Genomic DNA, 20,129 nt, shown 5'->3' on the forward strand with positions numbered 1-20,129 from the left:
CATTAATCAAATTAATATGATGCTTAGTACAATACCAATGTTAATAGAGGAGGTAGTAAAAAATGATGTGAAAAAATAGGCTAGGGCTGTGTCTCAAATTGCATAATTATATATTATTTATGTAAGATCTTTTGGAATATTAATAGTTAGTGTTTGGATAAAAAAATCATATGTAGCCTTTAAACCTGCTGAAAATATCTTTCATGTGCCAGTCTGCTATTTCACCTGTCCTAACTGCCAGGCTTGGTGAGAACTTTTTTTTCCACTTGGATAACTTTTGCGCTTGCTGAAACCTTCGAACTAAATCATATTGTGCTGTATTATGTAGTATTTTCAATATATACTGCTGTCAAGCAGCCATCTGTCTCTTCCTTATTTTTGCCTCATGCACATTTCGCGCTACATGTACACAATATTGAGCTATCCGCTTAGCAGCTTGTGAACATGGTCTGAGGTATAGATATCCAAAGCTGATGATCACCTCCTCTCATCCTCTTCTACCTCAGTGAGTGTGTGTCTTGTATATTACAAGCAGTGCTCACTGCCTTTGCATTGACTGATAACATAGATGGCATTTGACTCCCCCTGACATCCCCCGAGCTACTGTGCAGCGATGCTGAATTCGACACGCCATGCTCGGCTGGAAGATTTAGACTTCAGACTGGATTCATAATTGAATGTAGCCCAAGCTCTCAGGAGCTGTGGATGGTGCTACACAACCCACAACACTGAATGTTCTCTTTCGGACAATGCCAGTTGCCATGCCGCAGTGCAAAGATTTTATTGATGGGTTTAAAGGGACATTTGGAAACGCCCCAGCTCACCTGTGCCCGAACTTTCTGTAGTGCATTCTGGCTATGTGGTTAATGGCAAGCTGGTCGGTTGTGGCCACATGCCTGCAGTTGATGGATGTGTGGAGTAACTGTTGGTCCAACCAGATGAAGCACCACGCCTACTGTCACACTGCAGACATGCTGAAGGCACAGTAGTGAGGACACATTGGCATTGAGCCATTTCTCCAATCTACAGAAAATGATCCCACCTTAAGGCAGCTGACTGACACCTAGTCGAAGATATCTCAGCTTGGTTTATACATGGCGTCAAGTGTGGTTAGAACAATCTGCTCTCCTGTATGTCTGCAAATCGAGCCTGTGGAACCTGCCTTGTGTGTCGTGTCACTTTTTTGGGCCTGCCAAGAAAGACTGGTTAGGAGAGCACAGGTTTCTGGCTCAGTGTTCCAAATACAGATCTCTGCCAGCAGTTTATGTGTTTTAAACATGTCCATGCTTCTGCCAAATATGTATATCTGATTAGAGGTCCCAACAACTACATTTACGATTTTTGCCCTACCTTGCTATGGTGACATGGGAGCTACCTCAAAACTACTTTTTGTGCTTCAGACAAATCAACAGTCAGACAACGCAAATAAAATTAACTAGGCAGAAAAGATGTGAAAGGACGCTGGATGTGAATAATGTGCAGCAGTTACTTTGGCTTTGCAACAACTTTATCTAGGTCAACTCTGCCTGGAAAAGTCATGAGAATTCATGATTTGTGAGTCAATAGAAACCAAGAAGGTGTGATTGTAGTCCCTTTTTTTGTTCCCCCCCCATTTTCCCCTCATGCAGCATCACAGGGCAGTGTAACACATTGAGAGGAAAGTGCTATCCTGCCTGCATGGCTAGTGTCGCTGTGATTGACGGGACAGCCATGGATGGCTGTGGCATCGCCGAGATTGGAACTTGCGATCTCTGGAAGATGTGCAAACATTTTTTGTTGTGCCATTCAGGAGCCACGCTACTGCTAATTCTTATGTAGTGATCACACCAGACTTTTGTGTTGCATTCTTACTACATCTTAAAAAATTAGCCACAAACATACACTCTCTTTTTTTTCTCTGCCTAGGATTTTCTTGTTAGCAGCTGAGTGTGTGTGAATAATGCCACTTTCAGCTTTTACACAGTGTTCAAAATTTGTCAAGGAATGTAAGTTAGCAGTTGGCATGACTAGTCTGACTGTTTTATAGCATAGTTCCTTGTTTATAGTATTGTTCCTTGTTCACTTCCAGTTGTTGTACGTATATTAAAGTATACCACTTTACGCATGGCATCTTCTTTGCTCTCTTTTTCCCCCCTCCAGTGTAAAGAGAACGGAGCCTTTTCCGTCGTGCTGGATAACTACGTCCGTGAGGAGGAGGGTACAGGAGTGGTTCATCAGGCGCCCTACTTTGGAGCTGTAAGTTCGCATCTCTAGGGCACAATTAGCCACTTTGAATGTCTGTGATGTGCTGTGTGGAGCTTGTTTCAGTATGTTACTGCAGAGAGGGATTTACTTTGGAAAAGAACGATCTGCAGATGAAGGTTTCTGATGTGTGCGTGTTTCAGAGCTCAGCTGCTACATTATGGATGCGAACACATCGCTGCGCTGACACTGCAGTTAAATCTACTTACAGAGGAACTATTCTAAACAAAATTATGCTGAAATGTAAAAATACTGTTGTAAATACAAAGGATTCAATCAAACATTTGATCAAAAACATAGTCAGGTACAGTTTGTTCCACTATAGTGGGCGTGGCTAAACTTTTTAGACGCACTCACCTGATCTAATGATAATTAGATAATCTATATATAAATATATAGGTATATAAAATATAGATAAAAATATAAATACTTTTGCTTTTTGTTGGATGTTATTTTATGTCATTTAATTATGATGTAATTTAAGGAAGTATTTTACAAAATAGTGAGATAGTATAAAGAGAATAGATTTTTGTTAAAAATAAACTCTTTCACTTGAAGTCTTTGTATTGTTTCTGGACTCTGTGAATAAGCAGCACACAATCCAAATGCATTCTGTTGTAATCTGCTTTAAAGATGCAATTGTCAATTTGTTTTATTTCTTACTGTTACAGATAACCTGGAAAATATATAGAAAATTATTTTTAAAAATTTGTTTAAGTCATAGCCTCAGCACAAGTGTATTATGTGGCTGAGAAAACCTATTTAGAAAACTGCCCTCTGGGCCGAAGTACTTGTCTGTGGATGTCAGTCTTTTTATAGACACTCCCCGATGCCCCTTAACTCCATCCCCATCTCAGGCTGTTCAGAAAGAAAAAAAAAAATGACTGAAACTGGTAAGCACTCAGTGCAGCCAGATACTAAAACATGATTAAAAAAAAAAACACTTCAGAAAACTTAATCACAAGAAACACAGTAAAACAAGGATGAACAATGGCAGTTCATCTGAATTAGTTAATCTGTTAATTAATAGTTAATCTGCTAATCTCTTCTGAATTAGTAGAAAAAGAATGAATTCATCCCCTTGCATACACCAGTATACAGTCAGGTCTGGAAGTATTTGGACAATGACAGAGTTTTTGTGATTTTGCCTTTGTACACCACCACAACGGATTTGAAATAAGATGTGATCAAAGTGTAGACTTTCAGCTTTATTTTAAGAGGGTCCCCAAAAATATGGCATTTACCATTTAGGAATTAAAGCCATTTTAAGCAAAGTACTTCCATTTTCAGGGGCTCAAAGGTATTTGGACAATTGACTGATAAGACGTTAATTGACCAGGTGTGGTCCGTTCCCTCGTTACTTCAAGACAAATGAAGCAGATAAAAGGTCTGGAGTTGATATCAGGTATTGAGTTGGCATTTGGCAGCTGTTCGACTGGAGCTACCAATATGAAGTCCAAGGAGATCGCAATGCAAGTGAAGCAGGCCATCATTAGGCTGAAAAAACAACATAAATCTATAAGAGAGATAGCAAAAACCTTAGGTGTGGCCAAATCAACAGTTGGGTACATTCTTAAAAAGAAGGAAAGCACTGGTGAGCACAGCAACGTCAAAAGGCCTGGAAGACCACAGAAGACAACTAAAGTGGATGATCGCAGAATCCTTTCCTTGGTGAAGAAAAACCCCTTCACATCAACAGAAGTCAAAAATACTCTGGAGAAGGTAGGCGTAAAATTGGCAAAATCTACAATCAAGAGACGCCTTCATGAATGTAAATACCAAGGCTTTACAACAAGGTGCAAACCACTGGTAACATTCAAGAACAGGAAAGCCAGATTAGACTTTGCCAGAAAACATCTAAAAAAGCCTCCCATGTTCTGGAATAAGATTCTTTGGACTGATTAAACCAAGATTAACTTGTACCAGAATGATGGGAAGAGAAAAGTATGGTGAAAGAAAGGAACAGCTCATGATCCAAAGTATACCACATCATGTGTCAAACATGGTGGAGGCACTGTTATGGCATTTGCATGTATGGCTGCCAGTGGAACGGGCTAACTGGTGCTTATTATGTGACTGCTGACAGAAGTAGCAAGATGAATTCTGAGGTGTATAGAGCTATACTCTCTGCTCACATTCAGCCAAATGTTACAAAACTGATAGGACGCCGCTTCACAGTGCAGGTGGATAATGACCCTAAACATACTGCGAAAGCAACTCAAGACTTTTTGAAGGCAAAGAAATGGAATATTCTTCAAAGGCCAAGTCAGTCGCCTGATCTGAAGACAAGACTGAAGGCAGAAAGACCCACAAACACGCAGCAACTGAAGGTGGCTGCAGTGAAGGCCTGACATAGCATCTCCAGGGAGGAAACTCAGCATTTGAGTTTTGAGAACATGGGCTCCAGACTTCAGGCAGTCATCGACTGCAAAGGATTTTCATCCAAGTATTAAAATTATGGTTATATTTACAATTATGTCACTTTGTCCAAATACCTTTGAGCCCCTGAAAATGGAGGTACTTTGTTGAAAATGGCTGTAATTCCTAAATTGTGGAACCTCTTAAAATAAAGCTGAAAGACTACACTTCGATCACATCTTGATTGTTTTATTTCAAATCCATTGTGGTGGTGTATAGAGGCAAAATCACAAAAACTCTGTCACCGTCCAAATACTTCCAGACCTGACTGTATATGTAAACACATACATCTCTACAAGTACAAATACATTTTATGACTTAGAGCGCCAGGCAACCTAATGCTTTGGATAAACCAACTTAGAAATGTATATAATACTAGCTAACTCCCATGGAGGTAATAACGCTAATGATGCTAATTAACTTACACTGGAGGTTATAGCTGAAAATCTCATGAGAGCTCATTAGTAAGAAAAACAAGACAGCGAACGCACTCTTGACCACTCATAAATTAGTATGAGCCGAAATATATCACGTGATTAAAATATAAATTGGCTTTCCAGCAGTTGACTGGCCGAGTGGGCGGAAGCACGGGTCAGGCTGGCATGCTAACACCACTATAACAAGAGTATTTGTGTAACATCACTCTGAATAAGAGAAAAAAATCATTCAAATGTTATTGAACTCTACACTACTAGACACCTAATATTGACTCATTTTGTCTAACACTCATTTATTGTGCAGGAAGATAATGTGGGAACTGGCAGATTAGCGTGTGAAACGCACCGACTTTTTGATCTGGAGGGAAAATGGCTGCCCACGTAGCAGTTTGCATTTGGAGGTTCAGAAAAATATAGAAATTTGCTGTGTGGGTTTGGGACATATGGCAAAGGCGCATTGTCCACTTTGTGTGGGAAATGTTTTTATTTACTACAGTGCTCAGTGTGAAACCCTTCTGAGATTTAAAGAAACACTATACTTACTCATTTAGGAATGTATAAATGTAAGCTAATGTGTACAAACAGTTGCCTCTCTTTTTTTATAGGATGATTACCGCGTGTGTATGGAGTATAATATCATCCAGCGAGACTCGGCACCCATCTGCCCTGTGGATTCATCAGGCTGTTTCACCCCTGAGGTCACACACTTCTCCGGCCAGTATGTGAAGGTATGAGTGTTCAGTCTTCTTAAACCTCATTCATACTTACATGATCAAAAAGGTTCTGTTTTCTTTAGACATTCTCTACTTTTACACACACAGCCTTCCTAATGTGCCTTTATTGATGACTTTTAGTCTGGAAAAAGTCTTGAAATGTGAAATTTTCTCACAAGAAAAGGGCAAGAGTCCTTTTGTATTCCACTAATCCTGTTAATTCCTCTTCCTTTTGTGGTTATTAATGAGAAAAACATTGCTAGATGAAACTACTCGCCATGATCATGCCATTACACTAGCTAGCTAGATGCTAACACTGGATTGTTACTAGTTGTGTAAACCTCAGGGTGCCACACGAAACAATACAATTTCTATTCTTACAGCAACGAATCAATAATCAACGACGATACTAAATCTGATATGATACAGTACGATACGATTCGATTTAATAGCTTATGATTGATATGTGACTGACTGGCATACTGCCAATTTGCGAATAATGATTATGACAAAAGAACTATGTTAAAAGTATCAGACTTACGAGGAAAACATCTGGCTAGTCTGTAAAATTATTTACACAATGGTTTAAAATATGAATAATTTTTTTGCCATACTCTTGCCAAGAAAATTAAATTTTTTAGTTCTTTAGTCCTGCTTAATAGAATACAGAGCGTTAATACATTATAAAGAAGGTTTCTAGTGTGTTTCTAGGAGTTTCATCGCTGCACGTTGCCTGCACTAATTTTCATCAGCTCCTATCACTCTGACACGCACATTAATCCACACAGTCAGTCTCACACACACACACACACACACGCACGCACGCGGGAAACATGTGAGCTGCTACACCAACCTGCATGAGTGTCTAAAATGGATCTGCTGATATGCAGGCAATGAAGAAATCTTAAGTACCTTTTATTTATTTTAAGATACCACACAGACAATAAACAAGTAATTTAAAACTGAAAAGAGGGAAAATGAAATTAAAACAAAAGTGCACTTTAATATCCGGTCAGTGTGCTACTGTGTGTATTAATGCAGCCCGTTTGTGTTATAAAAGTCCAGATAATGCTTGTGATATTCACAGGAAGTTGTATTGTGATAGGCTGATATGTCTTGATATCCCTCAGCCGTAATAGTGCTTTGATGTCATGTTGCTATTACAGTAATGACGGCTGGGAGATTTCTACTCAGAGCTGTTTATCATCTTGGATGTGGAAATAAGTTGTTTCTATGGAAACGCTCACAATGGCTTAATGCTTTCTACTAGAAAGCTGAACTATGCTATTTATGATGATGAGAACAGAAATCTCGAGAAAATAATAGAGAACGGTTGATGGACATGTATAAAGAAATCCAGACATTATATTCCTACCTACTTCATTTTGGACGCTGTTGTTGTGTGTCTATAAAGTGATGCCACACACGTTCGGAAAATTAAACTAGTAATTAAGAGTTTAACAAAGATTTGTTTTTGTATGCATCATACAGAGAGACTCCGGATCTCCTTTCAGAGATGTATAATTAGTTACAGTTTCTAGATCACTGTATGCATTACATCTGAAATAGAAGATGGCATTTATTCAGAAATATCCAAGTGGTGATAGAACAGAAATTTCTACTTTAGTGACGTCTGGTCCGTACTGTACAGGATATACCTCAGCCCAAGACGATTCTTTTCCGGATGAATCTGTTCAGGTAAAAGGCTATTTGTAAGGAATGAAATAATCCTTCAGTCTGTCGTGCTGTAAAGGTCTGCAATGATTTATGCTTGCGTTCCATTTTTAAAAACCCACCACAGCACAGCAAAGTGTTGTTGTATTTTCCTCGACCCCAAAGCTTTTTATTTTCTTTTTCTGCATTGAACGGTTAAGTGTTTCCTTTTTGCTCCTTTCAGGATGCAGACAAAAACATCATTAAGTGGCTGAGAGAGAACGGACGGCTGGTCAACTCAGGCACTTTTAAACACAGCTACCCTTTCTGCTGGAGGTGAGTGGGGAAAAAATAATCTCTATTGATCCACTTTCCAGCCTTAATTGAGAGTTTATAAGCAAACATTTATAGCAACAAATAATTTAAGGGTTTATGGACAGCCAGTCGGTTATTATCTCTGATTATGCCATGGCCATGGAAAATACTTGTTTCTGTCTGACTGCCAGATGTGCCTTAATTCCTTATATTAGGACGCTTAACGTGTAGATCTGGTCAAAATCAGTGTGCCAAATCCTAAATAAGCAAAAGAAATGTAACCATGACAACGATCACAGGCTAAATAACAGTTGAGGCTCGACAGTAATTGTGCCTCTCTATCAAACTGCTGAATGACAGTAAGAAAACAGGAGCATAGATTTGTGTAACACTTTTAACAATAGATGTTTTCACATCTAATAGAAATCCAGATGTAGATTTAGATGCCTAATGAGCAAGGAAAAACTCCCTGAGATGAGGGAAAAACATAATAGATACAGTATATGGATGCGACCAGATAGTGGGATTATAAACCATCACTCTTCCACAACTGTATACTCTAAAGTCAAACAGTAGAAGAAGAGTCCTGGGATGAGCACAGGGCAGTCTTTATGATGAAAGCAGCAGTTCTTAGGAACAAGTCTGTGGTATTCTGGAAAGATTATCCACTGAAGAACTTGGGAATAAATTGGATTTGGGAAATGCACATCTTCAGGGTGTCTATGCGTGATGATGCTCAATGGCACAGAGAGTCACAAGTGCAAAAACTCCAAACAGAAGTAGAGTATCAGGAGGAATCAGGCAGGTCTGGAGGGCAAGAAGAGTCACAAGGATTACTGACTATATCAAATTTTCTACCTTGATTTATCAATTTTAACTTGCATTAGTAGTCAGCTTAGTCTTGGTTCAATGAGGGGAAAAAAAGCCTCAGCTCCAAGTTGATTAAAAACTGTTCTGAATTTTTTTTTGTTGTTGTTCAATGCAATTTTATCTGCGGATTTCTTCAATTATTTGCTATAACTATTTATACTATTCCTTAACATTACTGTTGCAGTTGAAGGACTATCCTAATGTTAATTACGAAGAAGGAAATGATTTGTAAGCTGCAGTGCACAGAAGTGCAGAGCAGCCATGGCAAGTTTAGCTGGGGGGGCTGGAAAGTTAGCCAAATAGAATAATGAGTTTGCGATTATCATATCACGCAAACATGATATAAGCAAAATGAAGCTTTATGCTCTTGTGGATGGTCCCACATGGATACCCTAAAGGATTGCACTTCCCAAAAACAGTTTATACTCAAGACTCGTGCTTTCTTCAGTGGATATTGTCACTGGGTTCTGTAGATTTGTGCTAAGAACTGCTGCTGTTATCATAAAGCCTATGATGCTCATACATAACATCTTCGTAACACCCTTAGTACTGTTTGACTTACTATATACTATATACTATACTATAAATCGCAGAGGGTTTATAAAGGTTCCCTTTTGACTTGTATTTCCTCTCTGGGTTTCTTCCTCATGTCATCTCAGGGAGATTTTGCTTGCGACTGTTGCCTCTCGCTTGCTAATTAGGGCTCAAAATCTACATCCGAATTTCTCTAAAGCTGCTTTGTGACAATTGTTAAAAGGGCCAAAGAAATACCATCGAATTGTATTGAAGTAACAAACTTGACTGCGGAGATCCTGATAATGAAATTGACCCTGATGCCATGTAAATGGATTAAAGTTCATGTCAGCCCAATGGATTACTGTCACATCAGTCGTACAGAAAAACTTCCACACACCGAAAAAGTGCCGAAAGAAAGTACACCGAAGCAGCAGGAACTCTAGGTCTGTTCAGTATTTCAGATAGTTTTTATAATACTACATTCATCATTCAGCTGCCAGGCAGTTAGTTCATCTCCACTTCATCACTTGCAAATGTTTCCCAGAAGTCTGTGCAAGAGTCTGCCTGTGTGACCTTGCTGGTTTAAGCATCATTAAATCAGCGCCACATGCTGCATTAAGAAAAGCATTGATGAGGAAAGCAGACCATTTAAACATTAGCATATCTTACTCAATACGTCCTCGGCTGCCTCAGCACTCACGATAAGCCTCATCCTAAACATGTCTTAAGCCCTTAATCACCTCTTCTTCACTATTGATTAATATGTCTGATATTAGACTTTGCACACTCATTAATTTGGCAGTTGCTGTTTAAGTTGAGGATGAACTACAGCTTAGGAGAAAAGATTTTGTAAAAGTGGCTGGGTTTGATGAACATTTGGCTCTCGTCTAATTCAGTTAATCTGAATTCTCCAGAATTTTGTTATCAATCCAATATTTTAGAGTGTAGTCCATTTTGGTCCATTTTCCCTGTCCAAATCACAGCTAAATTGATACCTTGGGTTTTTTTTTTTTTGTGGTATTTAATTTGATTTTACATTCCACATAATTAAATAAAAGAAAAAACAAAACTTTGGCTGAAGTGTGTGTAGAGCTGAAATGTAGTTCATTCATTGTTCAGAAACATGGCAGTAGAAAAAAAATAAACGAACCTTTGTCAAATGTGTGTAATATGACTCTAAATTAATCTGTATTTTAATTAAATGTTAATACTCGCCATGTCATGCTTACAAGTACAGGAGGTTATTAAAATGCATCTTTCCTCTATCTGAAAGGTTTACTGAACTGTCCCAGAATGTCTGAAACACGCTGTCCCACTTTTTCTACTGTTATAATAGTGTTAAGAGATAAAAATGGCCAAAGCAAGCAAATATTAAAACATAATTTCATCAGATTAATAGACTTTTTCCCTCACATTCAAAGCCATTACAATTAGTTGTGTGTGTGTGTGTGTGTTTTTATATATATATATATATATATATATATATATATATATATATATATAACACACACACACACACACACATATATATATATATATATATATATATATATATATATATATATATATATATGGACAAAAGTGTTTTAACTCAGTGCCTCATCCATTAGGAAAAATTCAAACCACCACGCCCTCTGATGGCTCCGCCCCTTCTGCTATAAAGAGCAGAGTGTGACTGCTGAGCATGAAAATTATCCAGTGTTCCACATTTTATTTTTCAGCAGTGTGAACACATCACCCAGGTGTTTAATAGTATATTTTATCTCTCTGTGAACACACCACCTACACTAATACACAAGATATGCCATTTATCTTTTATTTACGTGTCATGATGCAATTAAAATATCCTTTCCATTCTGTGTGTTAAATAACCTGCTATAGCTGATGATGCAATTAGGTATAATTACCGTATTTTAGTAAACCATTTTTCTGACAGGTCTGACACACCGCTGATCTACAAAGCTGTGCCCAGCTGGTTTGTGAGAGTCGAGCACATGGTGGATAAACTTCTGGAAAACAACGGCAAATGCTACTGGTGAGACTCTGCGACTGTAAATTACGTACTATACTATTACAGTATTTGACACTACAATGGAATATGGGGTTGCTGTATTATTGCCTGGTGTCCAGGTGTCACTATTTTTTCTTTATTTATCTCTTATTCAGCTGAGATTAAAATGCAAATCAGTTTTTTCCCCCACATTTTCCAGTAGGTGGTGGAGGAAATTTTTTTTTTTTTTTTTATTTAATTTAGACTACTTCTAACTTTGGTAGTACTAGTACATTTGGTCCTTCAATACTAGGCCTGTATCCCATCCAGCCCTAGTTTTAAGTGTCTTTATGAATAGCAGAGTGTCTACTGGCGCCTGCACTACTGCGTAATACATCTTGAGAATATCGTACAGACATAAAAGGATACATCATTTAAACATAATTTGAACATCCTCTAAGTGACTAGAAAGTAGACTTGGAAGTTCACATTTATGCTTGAGGTGCTGGCCAGCGTACTTTATTTCCCATGAGTCTGCATTCAGGCCATTTTGCTCTAATGTGGCTGTCGCTCTGAAATTAATCACCCGCAAGGACAGAGAGATAGAGGAAGAGGACGCGTAGAGCATCGTAATGATGAGATTGTGCTGCAGGTTTGGACCTCCCTGTTTATATTCACTCTCTGTAGCTGAATCATGCTCCAGTTGAATCATGGTTCAGTTCAAATATTGTTGATCATACAACACGATACATTTTTGGTCTGAGGTTTGCTTATTTTGTTTTACAGTGGAGTGCTGATGCTAATGTGGCTAACATATATAAAGGATGCCATGGGACCATGATGGGGTAACCACATGGGTAATTTAAGCCAGTGGAACAGTAATTATCGCATCAGCTTAGCATGAGAAGACCACCACGGTCATCACACCGGACAGCAGTTACAGTGACCATTACTTTATACTGAGTGATAGGGATGTAATCGAATGTGACTACCTTGTTTAGAATGAACAGATGATGTGTTCTGAACAGAGACTAAGGTGTGAATCAGGACTGGGATCCTGGGATGGTTGCACAAGCAGGAGGCTTTTACTTTCATGCAGGCACAAGCAAGTGGTCAGATGGAAAGCTCACTGAACAAACGAAGAAACAAAGACCAAATTCATTAACATGAACATATGGCACTGCATGATGCATTCACAGCATTCATTCATCCTTAGTAACTGCCTGGTCAGGCTCATGGTGCTTTAAATCAAGCTACTAGTTGTAGCTTGTTTATATTTTGGGAAATAAAACCAACTAAATTTGCAAGAAAATATTTCAGGCAGGTACAGCAAAAATAACAGTGTGAGTTGGATTAAAAAACAAACAGTCCCTCACACATGTTTAGTTGAACCCAATTATGATCTTGAGTGATGTAGCTGAGGTTGAGAAACTGTCAGAATTCACACGCCATGCAAAGAGTGCAGCCACTTCTGTTTCCAGTGTTTCCAGGGCAATAGAGATAGGGTTCATATTTAATTGAAGGGGAAAAAAAAAAAAAGACTTCATTTTTAGGCCACGCCCACTTCAGGTTTATGCCCAAAATCAGATAATGGAGAACTAAACAGATAGAGATAGTAGCACTGTGTTACACCCCTAGTCATGAATATGTCAGCACATGCAGGTCTCAGTGAACTTTTCTTGTGGAACTGGTACATTCTTTATATTTAGCAGACTTTCTTACTGTTTCATACTGAGTGAGTCAGCATGGCCAATGCTGTAATTAAAGTTTCTCCAGTGAGTGTGCAACACAGTGCTGAAGAATACACTGCTCAGTTTGGGCTCTGTGTGGGGGTGGGAGATTTCCCCTAGCCTGAGCTGAGATCCAACACTGTCATTACGACTGTATGGTGCTGCAAGAGAATTCAAAAACGTAAATATAAAATTATTACTTACGACCGTTTATGTACGCACACACATGACAATTATATAGTATGTGATTTAATATTGATTTTTAAACAAATAAATCTTGCTGATTTATTTCTGACTGCTTTTCCTCAGCATGTGCTGATTCTATATTCTTCAGAGTAGGTCAACAGACAAGAACATTCAAGTATGCGGGTCACACACAATCATCTGGGTTAAAAGTGCCCTAACTGCCGTGAGTGTTAAATAGCGCCCATATCTAGCACAAGATAGCACACTTAACATTCTACATATAGTGAAGGGCACAGCAAGAGAGGGGCAAAAAAAATCATTAAATTGATCTATTGCCTGCCTAAACAGATAAGTTTTTACAAATGGGAATGAAGAGCTTGTTGCTCAGTGGCTGAGATTTGCACGGAAGTGTGTGTGTGTGTGTTCATCAGAGTCGGTATCATGCTCCTGAAAAATGCACAAGGAGAGTTTCTTTGTGTGAGAAGCACTTTATTTGTATTTATTAATCATTATCATTGAAAGTCTTGTCATAGGTTTCCTGTTTTTAGGTGTTTTGAAGAGCTAGCTAGCATTATCTCTAGAATTCCACAATTTAAATGTACTTTTATTCATTTAGCAGATGTGTGAATAAAAAGCAAAAGCAGAATCCAAGCATAAAGCAGAGCAGTTGAAGGTTAAGGCCTTTTGTTTTCTGGGATTCAAGCTTCCAGCCAGTATCACAGTACCTTACCCACTGAACATTTTGTTGTACAAAGACATGTATAATGTATTCTATTGTACTGTCGGAGTAATTTCTTCATCTTGGTTTCTGAATCCCTGCTGTGTTTTCATCTTAAAGAGGAGCAAACATTATGTTAAGACTTTTGTTTTTTCCCTCTTTCTCCAATTCTTTCTTTCTTTCTTTCCAGGGTTCCTGAGTTTGTGAGGGAGAAGCGTTTTGGTAACTGGCTAAGAGATGCTCGAGACTGGGCCATCTCCCGTAACCGATACTGGGGGACGCCAATTCCTCTGTGGGTCAGCGATGACTATGAGGAGGTCTGTGAAAAGCAATCAATAAAATAAACATTTTAGTACTTTACTAGGAAAACCTCTGTCTTTTTCCAATCCTCAATGGCCCAGTTTTGGTGAGTCTGTGCCCACTGTAGCCTCAGATTCAGAGTGGAACCTGATGAGGTCTTCTGCTGCTCGAGGTTTGATGTGTAGTGCATTGTGAGATGCTTTTCTGCTCAACATGCTTATAAAGAGTGTTTTTTTTGAGTTGCTGTAGACTTCCTGTCACTTACTGAATGGTTCAATGGTTCAATTGATGTTTCTCTAGTGAGCTTGGAAGAGTGACATAGGTGTGGAATTCTGACCCAGTTTGGGATTTTTATGGGCTTAAGTATTAAATTTAGTTTGTATAGTTTTAATAGAGATTCTTCAAATTTGACTTGAGTTATTATTTTGTTTTATTTGCATGATGAGAAGGAGTTTAAACTTAAAACTTAAAAAAGCCACAGATCTCTAGCAGTGAGCAAGTCTGTTTACTGTATGCACTTTGAATATTTCAGTAAAACTTGTCTGTAAGGAGTGGTTAAGGTTGTAGATTTGACTGTAATGTAAAGCATGATTGCAGATGTAAGTCCTTATAAGATGATCTTCAGTGTGCAACAACTGTTATGCATGTAAGTCCTGGAAAATTATTACCTAAGGAAGAGTTTCAGCCTTGATTCTGAAGGTTCCACCATAACACGCTGTTCATCCTCAATATTATGGGATGGTGAGTCACAGTTAGGCATTTGCCCTCTCTTTTTCTGTCACCTTCTCCATCTGAGGAGGCCGCGTACAACGTTATTAACGGTTCTAACACCAATCTAAGTTTAAATCTTCTTAGAATATTTAAGATTTTTAATTAATTTAATGGCCGTTTAAGCTTAATGATTCTTTGTGAAGTCAGAATTGGGTTGTTGGCGTCTTTGCAGGCTGAGTTGGGCCTTTGGAAAATAAGGACAACGACCTGCTTCCTGAAAATAGCGTAATGAGTTGTTTCCAAGCGCCAATCTCTGGAGTGCTTCTGGACTCCCAGAGCGTTCGGTAGGCCAGAAAGTGGAGCTCTATCGTTCTCTAGCACTAACTGGGCCATTTTACCTGAACAGGGACAAGAGCCCAACCTTACACTACAGAAGATGGCTAACACACTTTTGGAGTGCATAAACTTCCTTTCGTATGTGGAGTCATAAGGTGTCCTGGTTTCAGATTTACTTTCAGCAACTGTATTTTCTTCCTCATTAGAGCTATAGGTAAAACATCCTGTAATTAAATAGCTGAAATGGATACAGCTTCATTTGTAGGGATAAGAATATAAAAAAATGAAGCTGTTATTTATTAAGTTGTGTGAATCTACAGATTTAGCATTAAATCCAGGCTTTGCTTTGCTTCTGATCATGTACTTTGGCAAGAAAAAATAGATCAGTTTCCTATGTCTTCAAGGATAGATTTGGAAGTGTGAATCCTGCGCTGGTGGAAAATGAGCTTATTAGTGTTACCCATGAAAAAATACACCTTATCACCCAGATATTTTCGGAAGCGTATTTTTACAGTCTACCACATGTGTGTTATTGTTACTGTCAGATATGGAGTGACTGTAAATGAAGAGCTTTGTGCCTCTGCTCAGGTGGTGTGTGTGGGCTCCATTGCTGAGCTGGAGCAGCTGACGGGAGTGAAGGTTGCAGATCTGCACAGAGAAACGTAAGTCACACGATCATTTTCATTCCTCAATACAAATAGAGCTCATTAAACGAATCATTTGACCAAAAATAAAGGTTCACGAAGTTCCCCTAGCCAAGACAAGTTTGACATGTGAAGTTCGCTTCTTTACCTTGCTTTACCTTGAGACTAACCTTGCTGACCTCTAAATTGTGACACTCTCGCTTTAAAGTATCTCAGTATCTCAAACATTCTCAGATGTGGTTATTAATGCTGTATGATCCTGTTATTCATAGAAGTGGGAAAATAATTGCAATAAGTAAATAATTAGGATGGTATAATTCCATATTGATTTCTGTGTGTCTGGTTTTTTAATATGTGAGAAATAAAACATGACAGGGCAAGGAAACGATGTGATGAGAACCACATCATACATTTTATTAATTTATAGTTACATTTCATATTGTGGAACATCTATGAAACAAGTTAGTTCCTGTTATCACTTATGGCAGCTACAGACCTGCCATCTTTTGCATGTTTTTTGTAGAAGCTCCACCCTGAAGTAGACTGCAACAACTGATCAGTTAAAAATAATGGACCCCCGGAAGCCCCGCTTTCATTTTCTGTCAAGGCAAATGGCAGTGTATGTTCCTGTTAAGTGAAGTGAAGTGACTTGTGGCCAAGTATAGTGACCCATACTCGGAATTTGTGCTCTGCATTTAACCCATCCAAGTGCGCGCACACACACACACACACACACACACACACACACACACACGGAGCAGTGGGCAGCCTTTTTTTTGCTGCGGCGCCCAGGGAGCAGTTGGGGGTTCGGTGCCTTACTCAAGGGTCTCACCTCAGTCGTGGTATTGAGGGTGGGAGAGAGCGCTGGTCATTCACTCCCCCCTCCTACAATTCCTGCCGGACCCGAGACTCGAACCCACAACCTTCAGGTTCACCTTCGGGTTGCAAGTCCGACTCTCTATCCATTAGGCCACGAATGCCCCCAGTATTAGTTACTTATACTAACTAACATTAGTATAAGTATATACTTAACATCAGTTAACCATACACACTCACACGCACACACATATATATCGATCAGCCGTAACATTAAAACCACTGAGAGGTGAAGTGAATAACATTGGTTATCTCGTTACGTTGGCATCTGTCAAGGGGTGGGATATATTAGGCAGCAAGTGAAGAGTCAGTTCTAGAAGTTGATGTGTTGGAAGCTGGGAAAAATGGGCAAGGTTAAGGATCTGAGCGACTTTGACAAGGGCCAAATTGTGATGGCTAGACGAATGAGTCAGAGCATCTACAAAACGGCAGGACTTGTGGGGTGTTTCCGGTATGCAGTGGTTAGTACCTACCAAAAGTGCTCCAAGGAAGGACAACCCGTGAACCAGCAACAGGGTCATGGGTGCCCAAGGCTCACGTGTGGGGAGCTAAGGCTAGCCCATCTGTCCAATCCCACAGAAGAGCTACTGTAGCACAAATTGCTGAAAAATTTAAAGCTGGCTGTGATAGAAAGGTGTCAGAACACACAGTGCATCACAGCTTGCTGCATATGGGGCTATGTAGCCTCAGACCATTCAGAGTGTCTATGCTGACCCCCATTCACCGCCGAAAGTGCCTGCAATGGACATGTGAGCAATGGAAGAAGGTGGTCTGGTCTGATGGAATCACATCTTCTTTTACATCTTGTGGATGGCTGGGTGCGTGTGCATCGCTTTCCTGGGGAAAAGATGGCACCAGGATGCACTGTGGGAAGAAGGCAAGCGGCAGAGGCAGTGTGATGCTCTGGGGAATGTTCTGCTGGGAAACCTTGGGTTCTGGCATTCATGTGGATGTTACTTTCACATGTACCACCTACCTAAACATTGTTGCAGACCAAGTACACCCCTTCATGGCAATGGTATTCCCTAATGGCAGTGGCCTCTTTCAGCAGCATAATGCGCCCTGCCACACTGCAAAAATTGCTCAGGAATAGTTTGAGGAATATGACAAAGACTTCAAGGTGTTGACTTGACCTCTAAATTCATCAGATCTCAATCCGGTCGAGCATCTGTGGGGTGTGCTGGACAAACAAGTCCAATCCATGGAGGCCCCACCTCGCAACTTACAGGACTTAAAGGATCTGCTGCTAACGTCTTGGTGCCAGATACCACAGCACACCTTCAGAGGTCTTGTTGAGTCCACGCCTCACCAGGTCAGAGCTGTTTTGGTGGCACAAGGGGGACCTACACAATATTAGGCAGGTGGTTTTAATGTTATGGCTGATCAGTATATACATATGTGTGCATACTTACATACATACATACATATATGCACACACACGACGAAAGCTTTGGGTCATAAATGAGGAAACGTGGTGCTGCTTACCTTTATTGGTTAAGATGCAGACACTAGAAAATAACACATTTCGGGACATGCTATAAGGAAAGAATCAGTGACAGGATGGTGGGTTGTGGGGTGGTCTGACATGAAGCGGAGTTACTGTAATCACCCCAAAGTTATAACAGCACCTCCAGAGGTGTCTTATTCCTTTTACCTCATAGCAATTTGTTAATGCTAAGATTTCCCTATTTATTAAATTATGACATCATATTTATCAGGTTATAGCTGCATTTAATCTTGAATCTGGAACGTCTTCTAAACAGCGTTCTGTTATGACTTAATTTATAATAGCTATAAACAGCCATTACCTCACCAGCTTATCTCTTATTAATCTCCCTTGAAGTTAATAAGATAAAAAAAATTTTTCATGTTACAGAGAAACTACAAAAGCTTAAAGCTCATAAATGTCATCTTACAGAAAACGTCCTTACAGAAAAATCGGTTTATATGGAGCACCAGCCATATAAGTCCCTGTATGAGCTGTTGCTATAGAAACGATAACATACTTGAATGAGCACACTGATATTAACCTATGATTTTAATAACAACCTGCACTACTGTCAGAGCTGCTATAGAAAACTCAAAACCTTCCGACCAATCAGAATAGAGCACTTGTGGTGTAATATTTATATTATTAATCATTTATTGCACAAATCTGGAAACTTCTATGGGAGATGAGAGCTATTCAACTGTTCAGCTGAGGTGAGGGAAAGCCAGATTAAAGACACAGGTGTAGTGTTAGTTTTGAAATGTAGTTATTGAAATAAGTGCATTGTAATATCAGATTTTCTTTTGTTCCTGTGATGCTCAATCTCCTGTGTGTGTGTGTGTGTGTGTGTGTTTTCACAGCATAGACTGTTTAACTATCCCGTCCCGCTGTGGGAAAGGCGAGCTCAAGAGGGTCTCAGAGGTGTTCGACTGCTGGTTTGAGAGCGGCAGCATGCCCTACGCCCAAGTGCACTACCCTTTTGAGAACAGGCGCGAGTTCGAGGACACTTTTCCTGCAGACTTCATCGCAGAGGGCATCGACCAGACCAGAGGATGGTACGGGGGTTACACACCAGCTCTATAACATGCTGCATCATGCAGCGGCCATAACAGCAATCGATTGACCTTCACACACAATTATACTGCAGCTAACGGGCTGATCGCATTTCCATATTTGATTAAGGCAGAGTGGCGTTTCTGATTAGCATAGGCCTTTCAGTAGTGGGTGTGGGTGAATCCTGTAAATGTATATGAAAATATCCTTTTAACAAGGCAAGCGGGAACTAAAATGTATTTTATTTATGTCTTTTCTTGAACACGAAAATCCCATAATTGTTTCTCAGACAACACTAACATGAAATTTGGACAGGACTAAGGAATAATGTTTTAGTCATGCAGTAGGACCTTGCATTTATCACACTGAGGATTCTTCACAAGGGGGAGCTAGTGTAGCAGCACGAGGGAACAATAGAGAGGTGCAGTTTGCCATTATGACTTGGGAAGGAAGAAGAAGTGACTGTGGGTGCTAGTTAAAATAATCCGGTTAGGGGTAGAGGCCTGCGTAACTACAGGACTCTAGTGGAAGTGTGAACAGGATGAGAAATCCTGCAAAACACTACTGCGGTTATGCAAGAACATAGTCACATTTGGAATCAGTCATCATGTGACTTTTTTAAGAGGCATATAAAACACACTAGTGGGAAAAGCAGGATTGCCATATTTACCAGAAAATGGATGATTTGGGCATAAGATGCAACATTGTAGAGCTCGACTAAGGAGCAGACATAGACTAAGAATGTATCTTAGTTTAATTATAGAAAATAATGAGAAACTACAGCACATTAAAGGGGCTCCTTCTAATAATGTCACGTTACTATCTTCTTATAGATGTTGTTGTGGAAATTCATCGAGAAAAGAGAAACTGGTTGATATTAATTAGTGCTCTATTGATCCATGGTTTATAAATTCTGCATCCTATGCTATTGTC

The 20,129-nt window shown here is 39.5% G+C and overlaps 1 protein-coding gene across 1 annotated transcript in view; it reads left to right on the forward strand.

Annotated features, from left to right (window-relative positions):
• iars1 (isoleucyl-tRNA synthetase 1) overlaps positions 1–20,129 on the forward strand; it is an 80,661-nt gene that overhangs the window by 19,241 nt on the left and 41,291 nt on the right. The window contains exons 10-16 of the mRNA XM_026932714.3: positions 2,140–2,235; positions 5,702–5,824; positions 7,707–7,798; positions 11,100–11,198; positions 13,978–14,104; positions 15,723–15,796; positions 19,004–19,198. Coding sequence (XP_026788515.2) covers positions 2,140–2,235; positions 5,702–5,824; positions 7,707–7,798; positions 11,100–11,198; positions 13,978–14,104; positions 15,723–15,796; positions 19,004–19,198 — 806 coding nt within the window. The remainder of the gene's footprint in view (positions 1–2,139; positions 2,236–5,701; positions 5,825–7,706; positions 7,799–11,099; positions 11,199–13,977; positions 14,105–15,722; positions 15,797–19,003; positions 19,199–20,129) is intronic.

The sequence above is a fragment of the Pangasianodon hypophthalmus genome, chromosome 20 (assembly GCF_027358585.1).
Source record: "Pangasianodon hypophthalmus isolate fPanHyp1 chromosome 20, fPanHyp1.pri, whole genome shotgun sequence".
In the NCBI taxonomy this organism is placed as follows: domain Eukaryota; kingdom Metazoa; phylum Chordata; class Actinopteri; order Siluriformes; family Pangasiidae; genus Pangasianodon; species Pangasianodon hypophthalmus.